We start from the raw sequence: 14774 nt of genomic DNA on the forward strand, positions 1-14774 counted from the left end.
AAACGTGTCTCTCGGAGTTTTTCCTCAATAGATGCAACTCCGACTTTCTCTTTAATGCTCTCATTTCTTATTTTGTCCATCTTCGTAGGTCCACACATCCACCTTAACATCCTCATCTCTTCAACTCTTATCTTCTATTCATGTGCTCGAGTCATAGCCAAACATTCACCTCCATATAACATAACAGGTCTAACTACGGTTTTATAAAACTTACCTTTAAGTTTAAGAGGTACATTTCGGTCACATAAAACACTCGACGCTCCCTTCCATTTCACTCATCCTTCTTGTATTTTATGTAAGACATCTCTCTCAATCCCTCCATCATTTTGTAATAGTGATACTAAATATTTAAATCTCTCGCTTCCGGGCAACTCGTCCTCTTTTATCTTAACAATTGTTTCATTACTTCTAATATTACAAATTTAAATTCCATATATTCTGTCTTTAATCTACTAAGTTTAAAATCTTTCCCTTCTAGTGTTTCCCTCCAAGATTCTAGTTTAGTATTTACTCCTTCACGTGTCTCATCAACTAAAATAATATCATCTGCAAACAACATGCACCACGGTACTGTGTCTTGGATGTGAGCAGTGAGTTTGTCCATAATTAGTATAAAAAGATAAGAATTTAGAGCTGATCCTTGATGTAACCCTATCTTTATTGGAAATGCTTCAGTTATTCCGCCTGAAGTCTTTACTCTGGTCGTTACATCCTCATACATATCCTTAATTAGTTCAATATATATTACGCTAACACATCTCTTTTCTAAAATTTTCCATATAATTTCTCCTGGGACTCTATCATAAACTTTTTCTAAGTCAATGAATACCATGTGTAGATCTTGTTTTTGCTCCTGATATTTTTCAATTAATTGTCTAAAAAGATGTATAACTTTTATTGTCGACCTTCCAAGCATGAACCCAAATTGATTTTCTGTCATTGTTGTCTCTTTCTTTAATCTTTTTTCTATTACTTTTTCCCAAAGTTTAGTATGACTCATTAGTTTAACACTCCTATAGTTTACACAATTTTGTACGTCTCCTTTGTTCATATATAAGGGAACTAGAGTACTTATCCTCCATTGATCAGACATTTTTTTCATTTTCAATATCATGTTGAATAATTTTGTAAGTCACTCAATACCTTGTTTCCCTAAACACTTCCATACCTCTATCGGAATATCATCTGATCCAACGACTTTTTCATTGTGCATCTCATTTAAAGTTTGTTTTACTTCTGAAGTTTGAATTCTACGATAAAAATTAAAATTTCTATGCTCATTTGACCTAATTAAATTATTTAAGTTAAGCTGATCACCTAAACCTTCATTAAAAAGTTGATGAAAATACTTCTTCCACCGCTCTTTTATTTCTCCATCGTTTACTAATACCCTATTACATTCATCTTTAATACATTTTATTTGGCTAAGATCTCTTGTTTTCCTTTCTTTCACTTTAGCTATTCTATAAATGTCTCTTTCCCCTTCTTTGTATCCAATTTTTGATATAACCGTTCAAAAGTTTCATTTTTTGCTTCACTCACTACTTTCTTAGCTTCTTTCTTGGATATTGTATATTTTTTTAAGTTTTCCTCGTTCTTACAAATATATAATTCCTTATAAGTTATTCGTTTTTCCTTCACTTTCTCTTGTACTTTCTCATTCCACCATCAAGATTCTTTACTTAGTGGTGCATGTTCCTTTGACTCACCGAGTACACTCTTAGCTACTATTTTCAACTTTGATACCATCTTATCCCATGTTGTATAGAGTCATCGTATATTTCACCTAATGCTTGTACTTCAACATTCTCCTTAAATATATTTTGCTTCCCATTCTTTAATTTTCACCACTTAATTTTAGGAATTGTATATATTTTCTTTCTATTGATATTATATTTGAGGCGTATATCTAACACTACTACCCTATGTTAGGTAGTTAAGCTTTCTTCAGAGATACTTTACAATCTTTACAAATCTTCCTATCATTTTTCCTAAATATAAGAAAGTCAATTTACAATTTATTATTCTCACTTTTGAATGTGACTAAGTGTTCTTTTCTTTTCTTAAAAAACGTATTAGCTAATATAAGGTCATATGCTATCGCAAAATCTAATATAGTTTTCCCTTCCTCATTCCTCGTTCTAAACCCATAACTCCCATGTACTTTCTCATATTCCTCATTTTTCACTCCGACATGCCCATTTAAATTACCTCCTATTAAAATCATTCCATTTGGTGGAATATTTTGTAATATTTCATCTAAGTCCTCCCAAAACCTTGATTTGGTAGCTTCATCTAATCCTACTTGTAGTGCATATACACTAATTATGTTCATAGTTTCTTTCACCACTATTATCTTAAGGGCTATAATTCTATCTTCTTTTCTAACTACTCCTACAACTTTATCCTTTAACAAACTATTTACAATAATATCTACTCCATTTCTTGCTTTACTCTTTCAGTGTACCATAACTTAAAATCCGAGTTCTCTATCATCTTTGCCTTCTCGCCTCTCCATTTTGTCTCTTGTACATACAAAATATTAATTTTTCTCCTAATCATCATATCTACTACCTCTATTGATTTACCAGTGAGAATTCCTATGTTTCATGTTCCAAACCTTAGATTATTAGTTTTCCTATTATATTTGTTCTTATCCAACCTATGGTATGGGAACTCTTACCTATTTAACACTACACCCAAGTTTTCATGGAGATGTAGCGATTCTTGCTGAGACGTTACAGTTAGATCTTGTAACGCGAACTCTTACATATTTATCACTACACCCGAGTTCTAGAGATGTAACGATCCTTGTCGAGATGTTACAGTCATACCCTACAACACATTCCTTCCGGAGAACAACCTAATATTAACACAATAATTTAATGAATTCATTCATTAAATGTTTGTCATATTATTTAATTTAAAAGGAAAAAAAATTTAAAAAACGCTGAGCAATAAAAAATAGATATTATATATTGAAAGAGAGAAATATAATTAAAAATATTTTTTTAAAAAATACTATTTATAAAATCTAAATTTAGTAAAATATAAAAAAAATATATAAAATATAAAATTCAAAGTAGATTGATAAATTCTATGTTTAGAGAAGTTAATGTGAATGTTGTTAATAAAATAAATAATTTATTTTAAATTTTAGAAATATTATAAAAAAAACAATACTCTAAACTTTGCAGAGTCAGTATCAGTTCATCTAGCATTTCAGCTTGTAAAACAAATTTAACTAGAAATGCAGTTAATGTTGTCAGATAACTTACATGTGCAAACAAGGTCCTACTAACAAAATACACCTTCAACACTTTTCAATGTGACAAACCATCCAATGCAAAGCAAAGACATCAAAACATATACAATAAAGCATTGGGTTAAGTATCACAAAAACATTCAAATCATTTAACACGAACCTCGACTTAACTATAATAAAGAGCCAGCTGCTTAAGAGGAAAGACCATCTCTCAGCCTTATGTCCCACATATGCTCCCTGAAAATTTCTTATTTAAGGATCCATTTCCCATTCACTGGTGTCAAAAGATACCTTTCCTAGTCAGAGATTAGGCAATGTAGCCACACCTCACAAACTGTAGCCAATTTGCTTTTGCATCATTCTTTTAAGTATTGTGGCTTAAAGCATCATGGAAGAAAAAAACCAAGATGAAATATCACCTAGTTCTCTTGCAACTCTGGAAGGTTCAAAAATCAAAATTCAAGTCACCGCCAGACCCAATACTGATCAATAACGGCCATATGTGTTGCCAAAATCTTCATGTCTTTGGTGCTGAAACTCACCATACCCTTCATGTGGCCTTGGAGCTGAATAATTGTCAGAAGGATACTGATATCTGCTCGCAGAATCCACGGGTAAACTAGACCCAACATACTGCAGATTCCTCGAAGATTGGTCATACTCAGCCAAAGATAGTTGGCTATACACAGCCTGTTGGGTTTGTAGCCGCCTTTGAAGAAATTCTTCCCAGTGTTTCAAGTGCTCAGCCCTCATAGCCGTCAGCTTTTTCATGAAATCCTCTCTCAGCTGCCTTATGCACTGCATTTTCATACAGAAAAATACTGAGAAACTTCCATGAATACACACACACACACAATAACCACCAGAAAACCAAGGATCTTTCATGTACATATACTAACTGCAAACATGAAAAGATTTCTTAATAGATGTACAGTTAATAAATATGCTTAAATGATACCTCACGGTGTTTGTAGTTCTCTTCATCCTCTTCTTGAGCTTGTATCCTTGACAATTCTATGACTTCTTCCTTAAATTCCTTCTCAAGCTCTTCCAAAGATTGAGGGTAATTACGGAACTCATACTTGTGCTCGGGAAGGGGATCTGTTCTCTGCCTCCCAAGATCCCAGTTATCTTCATGCAAACCAGTAAAATGATTGCGCCCATCATAAGATCTATATGTGTCCCGTGTAAAATCCGGATGAAGAGGAGACTTTGAACGTGCTTGGCGATCTTTTCCTCCATCATTTGGATAAGCTTCAGGAAATGAAGAACATGTAAGCAATTTGTGACTATAAATCCAGATTTATAAGGTAGCTTGATGCTTTATCTAGAGGGTAGAATATGATTGAAGAAGGATCACTGCCAGAAAGATACACAAATCTAAAAAAGGTAAACAAATCATAATAGGCTCTGTGTCCTTTCAGTATACCTATTTTCACTCAATAAATCAGTCTGACCCAGAAGCACGGAGAAAATCACTTCATAATCGAACACATAAAGCTTGAACTTACCTCTTGCTGCAAAGGACAAGTACCAAATTACTTCATGATAAAACAGATAAGATAATCTCTTAAATGATCATTGGACCAAAAAGAAAACTATTACACCAAACAATATGTTTCAAGTACCAATAATTCTGCAACTGACAAAAAATCAGTTTGAAGTCCTACCTCTTGGAGAACTCCTAGACATTTTATGTGGATCTTGACGTACATGTTCTTCAGCAGGCCTTTCCTGATTGAAGCTTCTACTTGGGAAGTGTGATGTGCTTCTAGGGCTAGAATGAGACCTTTGAGATTCAGAAGGTCTTAGATGTGTAGACTTGGGACTTCCGTGAGGTGATCTGGACTCATTTCTGTGGGACCTACTTGGGCTTTTCTGTCTATCCCTGCCATCCTGAATTATTTTATGAACAGCTTCTACACCTTTTGCTAAAATTAATCGGTCTTTCCCACTAACAAATAAAAACTTCTCGTCCATTTTAATATTGCATCCAACATCCATTTCAATTTGAAGTATCACCTTCTCAGAGAAAAGGACTCTCACATTCTTGTCCCTAGCAGGAACCCTTTCAAAAAACTCTGCAGATTTACGGCTTGCTCCAAGTGTAGATGGGCATCCCTAAAGGGAAGAATGGAAGTAGAGAGGATTAGATCTTTTACAACATAAAAGGATATGAAAAATTATGTGATATCTGGCTTCCTTAAATACAACAGCTCTTGTACATTGAATGGTTCCTCGACTAAATGCAATGCTTCTATAATAAAGTTAGATATGTTGGCAAAATTGTAGAAAAATTTATAAGAACAATGTTAAAAGAAAAGAAACTTAAAGGAAACCAAAAACCAAGTCTCCTCCACTCTCCTTCCACTATTGCTAATTCAGTGCTCTCCTCAAAAATTGATTTTTAGTAGTTCACTTGCCAGCTACAAAGGGAAAGCATCCAAGGGGGAGATGAAACCTATGACCATTGACACTAAGTGAGCAGACAATCAAATTAAGTTTGTGTTGTTTTTAAAGAACACAATTTCAAAATGCCATACCAGCTCTTTAGAAGTGAGTGTCAGTGAATTATGTTTATGAAAAAAGATGAATGGACCATGTTCAGGTTGAGGAAAAAGACCATCATAATTAAAATAAGGGCACATATGTAACCAACTTTGGTTCTGCACAAGGTGCTATAGAGGAGAGAGAGATCATGGTAGCACAACTCAATCATCTCCCATCCCAGTTTTTTTGCTTACCTCTTCAAAAAAAATATAATTAAATATTATCAGTCAACATAAGCATCCATTGAACTATTCTAGTTATCACAAAAACAGATGCATATAATATATACGTGTTTAATGTATACGAAAGAGATAAAACATTATCACAGGGTACTATGATAAGCAGCGTTCTTTGCAATTTTCTGTATAATAAGATAGGCAGTGATGCCCTATAAGAATTTGACAAACTTATGTGCAAGTTGGTTCCCTTGTAGCAATACCTTACATAAACCATACAACTTACCTGAGTAAAATGGCCTGACTCTCCACAAATCTTGCATATCATCTCTTCTTCTTTTCTTTTCTTCCAATTTCTTTCTGTTGCCTTGGCTTTAGCCTCCCAAACCTTTGCCTCTCTGCTTGTAAAATCAGTTGGCACGGCATTAGGATCTCGAGGCTTATCTTCCTCATCGGAATGACTACCAGAAAGGACCCTCTTGTTTGCTTCTTTCTGTGTGGCAATATCAGCTTTTGATTGTGCTGGACCAGTATATGCCTTCCCGTAGATTTCATTAAAAAGCTCATCATCTATGTCAGGACTTGGATGTCTGGCCATTTCAAGAAGCCAGCAAATCAGTTTAAGTCTGCATCACAAATAAGTACAGTTATAATCTTCATTTGACATATTCTACTCACTCCTCAGAGAAATGAGAAATTGCTCATCTGATGACCATAGAATGACTATAATCATCTACTAGATTATCTCCATCTCATAACACCCAATGGAATTTTGCACAACAAAGCTAAAATGAATTAATAAAAGTGTTAACATGAAAACAATGACCAAAGAGGCATTCAATTCCTAATAGTTAATTGTAGCTATATTCATCGTTTAACCAACTTTAGTAATACATAAACAGTACATTAAATTATTTGCTTAAAAGGTTGCAGGTAAAGGAAAACAAGATGTTCAACGCACAATGTTGAAGTACTCCGCGTAGTGCGGATCTTTATCAAGAATGTAAGCAATAAGAAGCAATAAGCATTAGTTTTCCATAGTCAAAGGCTAGAAAAAAGGATCGAAGATTTATAATTTTTTTTTGGGTAAGGGAGATGAGGGCTTATCAAAAAAGGATCTATTTTAGGGAACAAATACAGGAACACAACAGATATAAATACTAGTATCAATACAAATGAATATTAATCTGCTATAGTTAAAACTAATCTATTAGAGATGTTAATAAGGGAAATTTAATATGACCCATCAGAGTGTTTCGGGGTTTTCAGGATTCTGCTTGGTTTATGCCCAATTTGAGAATTTTGACCCAATATCTGGTTGGATCACATGTTTATCAAGTTGAGTTTGCCTTGGACTCAAATGGGCATGAGTCAAATTCAAATTGAGCATTTTATAAATGAACTGATGGTGAACCAAAATTAACCAATCCAGTTCACATGGGAGAATGGATTTCAGGGTTTTTCCCCCCTTTTTGCATGGCATTCCCCTGTGAACCCCATGAGTCTCATGCAGTGCAACTCAATCACACTCCTCTCCTCATCACCTTTTATTGTGAAAGTGTCACATTGCCAGCCAGCAAGCCTCCTATGAGAACAACAAGCGACTTGTGGTGCCCTTCGTCTTCCTCATCTAAGTCTGTCTCCTCTTCTTCAGTTCTTATTTTTCATCCTCTTGTTTCTTCTCTTCTTTTTTTCTTCCCCTCTGTTTGAGGAAGAAGAGTTTAGCTCAGGTTCATTTCATACCAGTAGATGAGTTGTGTCCTGTCAACACAAGTACCGGAAGGAGGAGAAGCGAGTCCAAGCAATATAGGTCAAGGAAGCATTCCGCATCTTGTAATAGCCAATTAAAATATTTTCTATAGTAAAAGCTGCTGTCAATCACAAAACTAAGAGAACACTTTGGTAGATGGGCGCCTTTTTGTCCTTTATTACCAAAAATCAAGAAAGGAGTTATATATTTATTTTTTGCCTTGGACCTGTAACAACTTTGTTCTCTTCAAACTATTCTTAAGCAAAGTTTTAAATAAACTTAATAACACTAGACCTACCAATAGTATACCGAGGGTATCATCTGATTACTTCTGATCATAGCAGATTATCAAGTTCTTTTAAGATCTTATTTTAGACTTACCCTGAAAGATTCTTATTTTTAGGTTTAACAAGCAAGTTTAATACACAGAATAGCAAGAAAAACAGAAGTTCTATACTCAAACTTCCTATGAGTGGATCTTTAATGCGAGGTCAAGAATATACTTTTTTGTTGCATGTTTCAACAACCAAATTGCTTAATGTGCAAGATATTATTAAATACAATTAAAACAATGAAATAAAGACAAAATTTTGTTCTTCAGCTTGAATCTAAACTATTGTTAATTTAGTATATTCAGAAAAGACAAATGATAAAGTTCGCGCATGATGAATAGTAATAGCTAGAGACTTGATTCATTCTAAGCATAAACATTCCCTACATAGATCACAATTTCTACGATAAAGGATGTAGCACAAAATAGGCTCTAAGCCAAGAGCTCTGAAACAGCAGAGGCAAAAAAAACGCGAACTGAAAATTCATTAAAAAAAAAAAAGCAAAAGTGAAGGGGCACGAAGGCAAATTCATACCTTCTAGTTAAATCTCACAAATTTAAAACTTCTAGACTTATAACCTCAAATGCCACATGCTGCAATTATATGGCTGCTTGATATCCTTGATAAAGAAGTGACGATGACAACAGAGAAAGTCCTCAAGGGCGAGGAGCGCAAACTCGAAGCGCGGTCGAGGAGTGGACTCTCACGTGGAAACCATGGAAGCGGGAGAGCGACGATTGCATGTGGCGGCGAGGAACTTGTATCGGAATCGAGTGGATGGAATACTGGAATTAGGGCAAGTGCTGCTCACCGATCTGAGTGCTATTCTTCTAGATTACGGTTCGGGTTCCCACTAGATCCGATACGGTAAACCGAATCCAACATACACGATTTAGAATTTCATAAAATTTCATTTTACCCCTAAAATTTATTCATTTTAAAATATCTCCCCAAAATTTATAACGATTGAATATTCTCAGAACTCCTAAATTATTTATCGTTCTTACTGGACATGGAACGCGTGCTATCTCGTCTCATTAGTTAATTTATTTTATTAATAATTAAAATTGAACCGACAAGAGATTAAAAATTTAAGGTATTTTAGCTATTTGAAAACTTTGGTTGACATTTTTAAAACTATAATAAAATAAATAATAATATTTTATTTTATTTTCGCCAAATTAAAGAGCAAATCTATAGACAGAAACATAAACAAATTTAGACCCACTAAATTTAAATATTTTTATGACGACATGATCTTTTGAAGGTCATAAAGGTTATGCAATTATGTTTTGCTAAAGAACATATCGAAGCTGGCGAAGACCTCTGTCCTCTGCTATGGTAAACAGATGTGTATGTACGAGGGATGCCTATGGATAAATGGCCCAAAATATTTAATATTTAATTTTTAATGTTCAAACGACAAAGGAGTTGATATTTCAACAGGAAGATTCTCTCTCTCAAAAAAAAAAAACAAAATAGACACCTCTGCAACCTTTGAAATAGTCCTGTTCTAATATCTTCACAATTTGTTGACCATCTATCAAAAACAAAAAATGCTTTGATAACTTTACTTTTTGGAGGTGCTAAAGACTTCTTGTAGAACGAGCTAATATACAGCAAAGACTACAAGTGATAGATTGCTGCAAAACCAAACATTAATATAACAAGCGATACAATACATGATTTAACTAAGGCAAGAGTCATAACAACACATCCATTTACATATAGGACTGCAGCTAAACTGAACGGAAACGTAGCACACCACACCATGTTCAAGCAATCAAACCTAACGCATGGTAGCCAATTGTCACCTTGTAGCCAGTTCATTTAAAGCTGGAAGATGCCATGGTTTGCCATGATCAACTGAAAGGGACAGGGGAGCTGCCATGGCATGAGGAGTGGGTCTGGAGCCGTTAGCACATCGATCGATATCCCGCTGATCTGCTCCATGCTTCGGATTGTCGAATTCAGAAACAGCAACCTCTCTTTCAACGAGTTTAACTCAGTCCTCAAGATGACGTTGTCGGACTCCATAAACATGTTTTGCTGCGTCAGCAGATGGACCTGTAAGAGGAGCTGCTCGTTTTGGCTCTTCAGCTCTGATACTTGGTTTGTCAGATCATCCAGTTGTTGCTGCTTCTTCATCCTTGACCTCTTTGCGGACTCGCGGTTCGACAGCATTCGCTTCCGTTTCTTTTCTTCTCCGACAAGCTGCGGATCTCCTTCAGTAAACATGGTATTTTGGAGGATTTGTGAAATCATATATATGCAAGCTGAATATAAATTGGATAATTCGGTTCTCCTTTGAAGGAACCGGTACAAGAATTAAGTTGTTGAGGTGGATCTCATTGGATGGAGTAGAACCAGTAGAGGAATGCAACTGAGTAGGATTGGAGGAAGCAGATAAGGAACGTCATAAAGTCTATAAGATTGTTGTATCACTGAAGGACATTATGATGATGAACACAATCGTTAACTAAAGGAGAAGCCTCTTTTCCTGATGAATCAAAAGCTACAACTGCAAAGTAGTTAAGAACAGGAGTGTTTAAAATAGAAAAGAGAGGGAAAAAAGGAGGAGAAATTACTAAACTTTATATTGCTCTTCTGATTGAAGATCCTTGGAGCCCAACAAGCACACAGGGAGAGGAACTCAAGAACAGGTTTTAGGAACTTGGGATGAAGAATTCGTCTCAAGAAATTGGAGAGGAAAAAAGGGATCGGAGAAATGGAATAGGATACACTTGGTCCGTGAAGGTTGGAATGAGTTAATAGGGGAAGTTGGGACGAGAGGTGTATCAAGGAAAGAGTTTTGGCATTATACAAATCAATATCTTAAGCGAAAGAAAAATTCATTGGTGAATGAGAAAGCCATGCAACAACTTAGTGGATTTCTTCATCACCAACCTTTCGTTTCTGTTAAAAAATTGGAATATTAAAGCTATTGGACAAGGGGCAGATGGTGAATTGCAAAGATTGTTAGGATAATTTAGGTTGGAAAATGCGGTCAGTGATCAAACCAATGTTTCTGCCTTCCTTCAAGTTGGAGGAAACGAGCTTGTTACTGCTGGTGAAGTTTATAAATTCAAGAAACAAATGGCAAATCTTGACTGGATCAGGAAACTGATAAGAAAGTTGCTCTAGTCCAAGCAGTGCAATCTGATTTCAACAATTAAAATTGGAAAGGAAGATTCCATCACTAGATGCCATCTGATTCATTGACAGTGACAAAAACTCCAAACTACAAATTTAGTTGGCAACTTGCAATAGAGCATGACCTACCCAGTGACGCAAATTTTATCACTTGAAATTACTCGTTCCACTGACAATCATAAAAAAAAAACTCTCCTTACTCTAGTTTAAGTGATACACGTTGTCTTACCACTCCACAGAGGATTTCATGCTTGTATACCTGTTTTTCTTTATGGGAAAAAAAAACAATCTTGCATGCCTTGATAAGTCAAAGTCTACTTTGGTTGTATTATTTTAAGAGGGCCAAAAATTAAACCACTTGAATAAAAAGTATCATTCTTTTTTAGGGTTGATATATCTGTCAAATAGGTCACTGGTCAGTGTTTTATATTATACTTTTTTTGCTTCCGCTTCACTTTACCTCGACACAGGCTTAAAAGAAATGGGCAAATTATCGTAGGACGCACTTTAATTTAGTTTTATCTTAAAGGGGCATCCAAATTTTATTCTTCGAAAAAATGTACTTGATTTTAATTTTACCCCAATTATAATTATTAACTTTTATTATTCTTTTTTCTCTCTCACGTACATAGAACATTTAATCTCTTTTCTCTCTCTTAACTTTTCTCTAACACCCTGTTTGAAAATAACTTAAGTGAAGGAATTGAATTGAATTCCATTAAAAATTGAATTCCAGCAGAAATTCAATTCAATTCTTATGTTTGGAATGGATTAGTGAATAACAGAATTGAATTGAATTCCTTAATTTGGAATCTATTTGAATTGAAATCCATTCTTATACATTTACCTTTTTATCCTCATAACTAATCATTTAATAACAAAAACTCCATAAAAAAAATGTTAGCATACCACTCTTGTTCCAGAGCAGATGGCAGCATGCCTCCCTGCCTCCTCCGATCGCCGAGTCTAAGATTTATCAATTTTAAGATCATGTCTGTAAGATTCGCCAGTTTTCATTGTTGCAGAGCAGATGGCAGCATATCAGTTTTAAATTGTCAGCATAAATGACTCGAGCAAAGCTTCAAACTCTGTAAGATACTCACTCTTATTCTTCCATTTGATTACACCCTAGCAAAGCTTCAAACTATAATTTGACTTCGTACAGTAGCTTGTTAGAAACCCAAAACACCATCAAGAAGTTGACTTGCATAATTTCTAATACAGCAGAGTACAAGGTCAAACAAAGCATTCTCAACAAATAGGTCAATCCGTCAATCAGCTTATTGAAAGGCAAAGCTCAGCAAGAGCATGAGCGTCAACTCCCTTAAATATAAAATTTATTTTAAATTTTACATTTGGTATAAAATAAATTTCTACCTGCTACTCTATCATTCTCTATTTAATAAATTTTTACCTGCTACTCTATCATTCACGGAATTTAAATTTTATAAATAATACTTTTTTAAATTTAGAGAAGGAAATTTATTTCTTAAATAAAATATATAAAATAAAGATAATAGATTGTACAATAAAAAAGATATATTTTACACAAAATTATGGTAGGCTGATGTTGTCATCACCACCATGCTGCAGTGTTGAAACTGCTTTGTCGTAGCGATCCAATGTCGACCGCATCATAGTAATGTGTGGAGGAATAAACATCGCAAAGAGAATGCTTGATGTGTGTGCCGAGTATGAAGAAAAAGGCTCTTAGTTCACCTGAACTTTAAGCTTAGTCATGCCAACCTCCAGCTTTCCAACAATGGCTTCATTTTGTTCGCCACGGGGCTTTGCATCTTTGATCCTAAGGCATGGATGCTGCAGACACTGTGCTGCGGTTGGCCGATTTTCTGAAGCAATGTCAAGTAGGGGGCACAGGAACTCGGTAAACTTGCAGGCATCAACCTCAGGAAACTTGTATTTCTCAACTAGTAGCTCGTCTAGTGGCGGCCAGAATTTGAGTCTTCGGGTCCTCTTGAGGTCACCATCCAATCCTTCCAAGTGTAATATTGTCTTCAATATTTTGGGAATTCATACTTCATATTGTAGAGCAAATTAGGAACAGGAACAGTGACAAATCAATTCGATTACAGAAACTAAAAGCGAAATGAAAAGGATTATATAAACAGAATTTCTCTAATTAGTCTTCCAAAGAATAATTCACCAAAATAAATGCCACCAAAATAAAATTCTCAGGCATTATCTAGTCTTATGACTTCATCAGATTCAATAGATGCCACCAAAATAAAATTCTCACAAACAAACCGTAGCAAACCTAACTTCTCCCCCCCAAAATATACCAAAGTACCAAGTTAAGTTGTTGTATGAACACAACCCCCCAAAAAAATACATACATAAAATCACCAACTTAACTTTTTAGCTAACCATTGCAAGCGTAGCTCTTCTGGGAAACCAAAAAAACTCTAATAAGATTAAGATGTTCATTTAGCAATTCAACAGCTTCAAAAAGTTTGTCAACCTCCAAACCCAATTTAGCTACTGCTTCATATATTTCTGCAGGCTTCCAAACTTGAGTGTTTGTACTTAAAATAGCTTGTGCAATATCTTTCATTGCTGAAGACACCTCATTTAATTGGGATGAGTACTCATTTGTCATTGGTGCTTTTCTTTTTTTACCTTTCGCAACTGAAGCATTAGGTACAAAAGGATTTGATATTCCAAATTGTGATCTCGGTGTTGATGGCACACTTTCAAAATCAAAGGTAGAAAACTTATCCAAATAAACATGATTGTTTGCTTGCATCTCATCAATTTCATCAATACTAATATGAGTCTCCTCCCTTTCCCACCTTTGTACTTTTTCTCTAGCACTCTCAGCTTGAGCTCCAGTTGCTACATCTTTCTCATATATCTCTCTGAGAATCTCCAAGTGATGAAGGGATTTTCCTTTGATATTTTTGTACCTTGGATTGGCCTAGTAACAAAAGGAAATCACAATAAGAAAGTTCGTAAACAAGCATGTGCAAGGAAGATGCTACCAACTATATTATAGGAAATGAAATATAATACTCATACCTTTATCAGAGATTTCCACACCTCTAGAGGAGCCTCAAATGTTTTAAAAGAATCATTCCATCCTATTCCACTTTTCAACTCAATTTCTTTTGATAGCACCATTTGTTCTTTAAGAGTTTTGAGACGATTCATCACTTTGGTTTTGTTGATGTTCAAAGAAAATTTATCATTAATTTCCTCTACCACCTTCCTATATGCTTCAGCAGAAAAAGCTATATCTTCCTTTTGACCCTTACTCTTTTGCTCCCTAAGAACTTCAAGCATCACACCATCCATTTATGTGGTCCACTTAAAGTATGCATTACAATCATTTCCTCCCACTTCAAAAACTTTTTCAGCATCCATATCACCACCTATAATGTACTGAAATTAAAATAACACAATAATAAATTATAAAACATGAAAGTTAATCATCCATTATAATGTTACATCCAATAACAACTAATAAATCAAACCATACATCAACTCTAGTTCATGTTTGAGAGCAACAATAATACACACACAAAAAAAAA

The 14774-nt window shown here is 34.8% G+C and overlaps 1 protein-coding gene across 3 annotated transcripts; it reads right to left on the reverse strand.

Moving 5' to 3' along the window:
- Positions 1-3220: 3220 nt before the first annotated feature.
- Positions 3221-8893, reverse strand: LOC122038174. Of its 3 annotated transcripts, none has more exons than XM_042597806.1 (5): positions 8608-8891; positions 6278-6617; positions 4936-5386; positions 4224-4519; positions 3221-4063 (listed from the first exon to the last, which is right to left on the reverse strand). In XM_042597806.1, exons 2-5 carry the CDS (start codon positions 6587-6589, stop codon positions 3752-3754), a joined length of 1371 nt encoding a protein of 456 aa, XP_042453740.1. In that variant the 5' UTR covers positions 6590-6617; positions 8608-8891; the 3' UTR covers positions 3221-3751. The 3 variants fall into 3 exon arrangements, 2 of the variants coding, with proteins under 2 accessions (XP_042453740.1, XP_042453741.1); XM_042597807.1 differs by lacking the exon at positions 8608-8891 and adding an exon at positions 7536-8561; XR_006127817.1 differs by having other exon boundaries at positions 4695-6617; positions 8608-8893.
- Between the last annotated feature and the right edge of the window lie 5881 nt (positions 8894-14774).

This window comes from Zingiber officinale, chromosome 1A (genome assembly GCF_018446385.1).
Source record: "Zingiber officinale cultivar Zhangliang chromosome 1A, Zo_v1.1, whole genome shotgun sequence".
NCBI classification, from domain to species: Eukaryota; Viridiplantae; Streptophyta; class Magnoliopsida; order Zingiberales; family Zingiberaceae; genus Zingiber; species Zingiber officinale.

Coding starts and splice junctions, on each gene's coding strand:
- LOC122038174 (XM_042597806.1), bottom strand. CDS start 6,589: ATGGCCAGACATCCAAGTCCTGACATAGATGATGAGCTTTTTAATGAA. Junction 4,520..4,935: donor GTCTAGGAGTTCTCCAAGAG/GTAGGACTTCAA, acceptor CATTTCCTGAAG/CTTATCCAAATGATGGAGGA. Junction 4,064..4,223: donor AGAACTACAAACACCGTGAG/GTATCATTTAAG, acceptor ATGAAAATGCAG/TGCATAAGGCAGCTGAGAGA.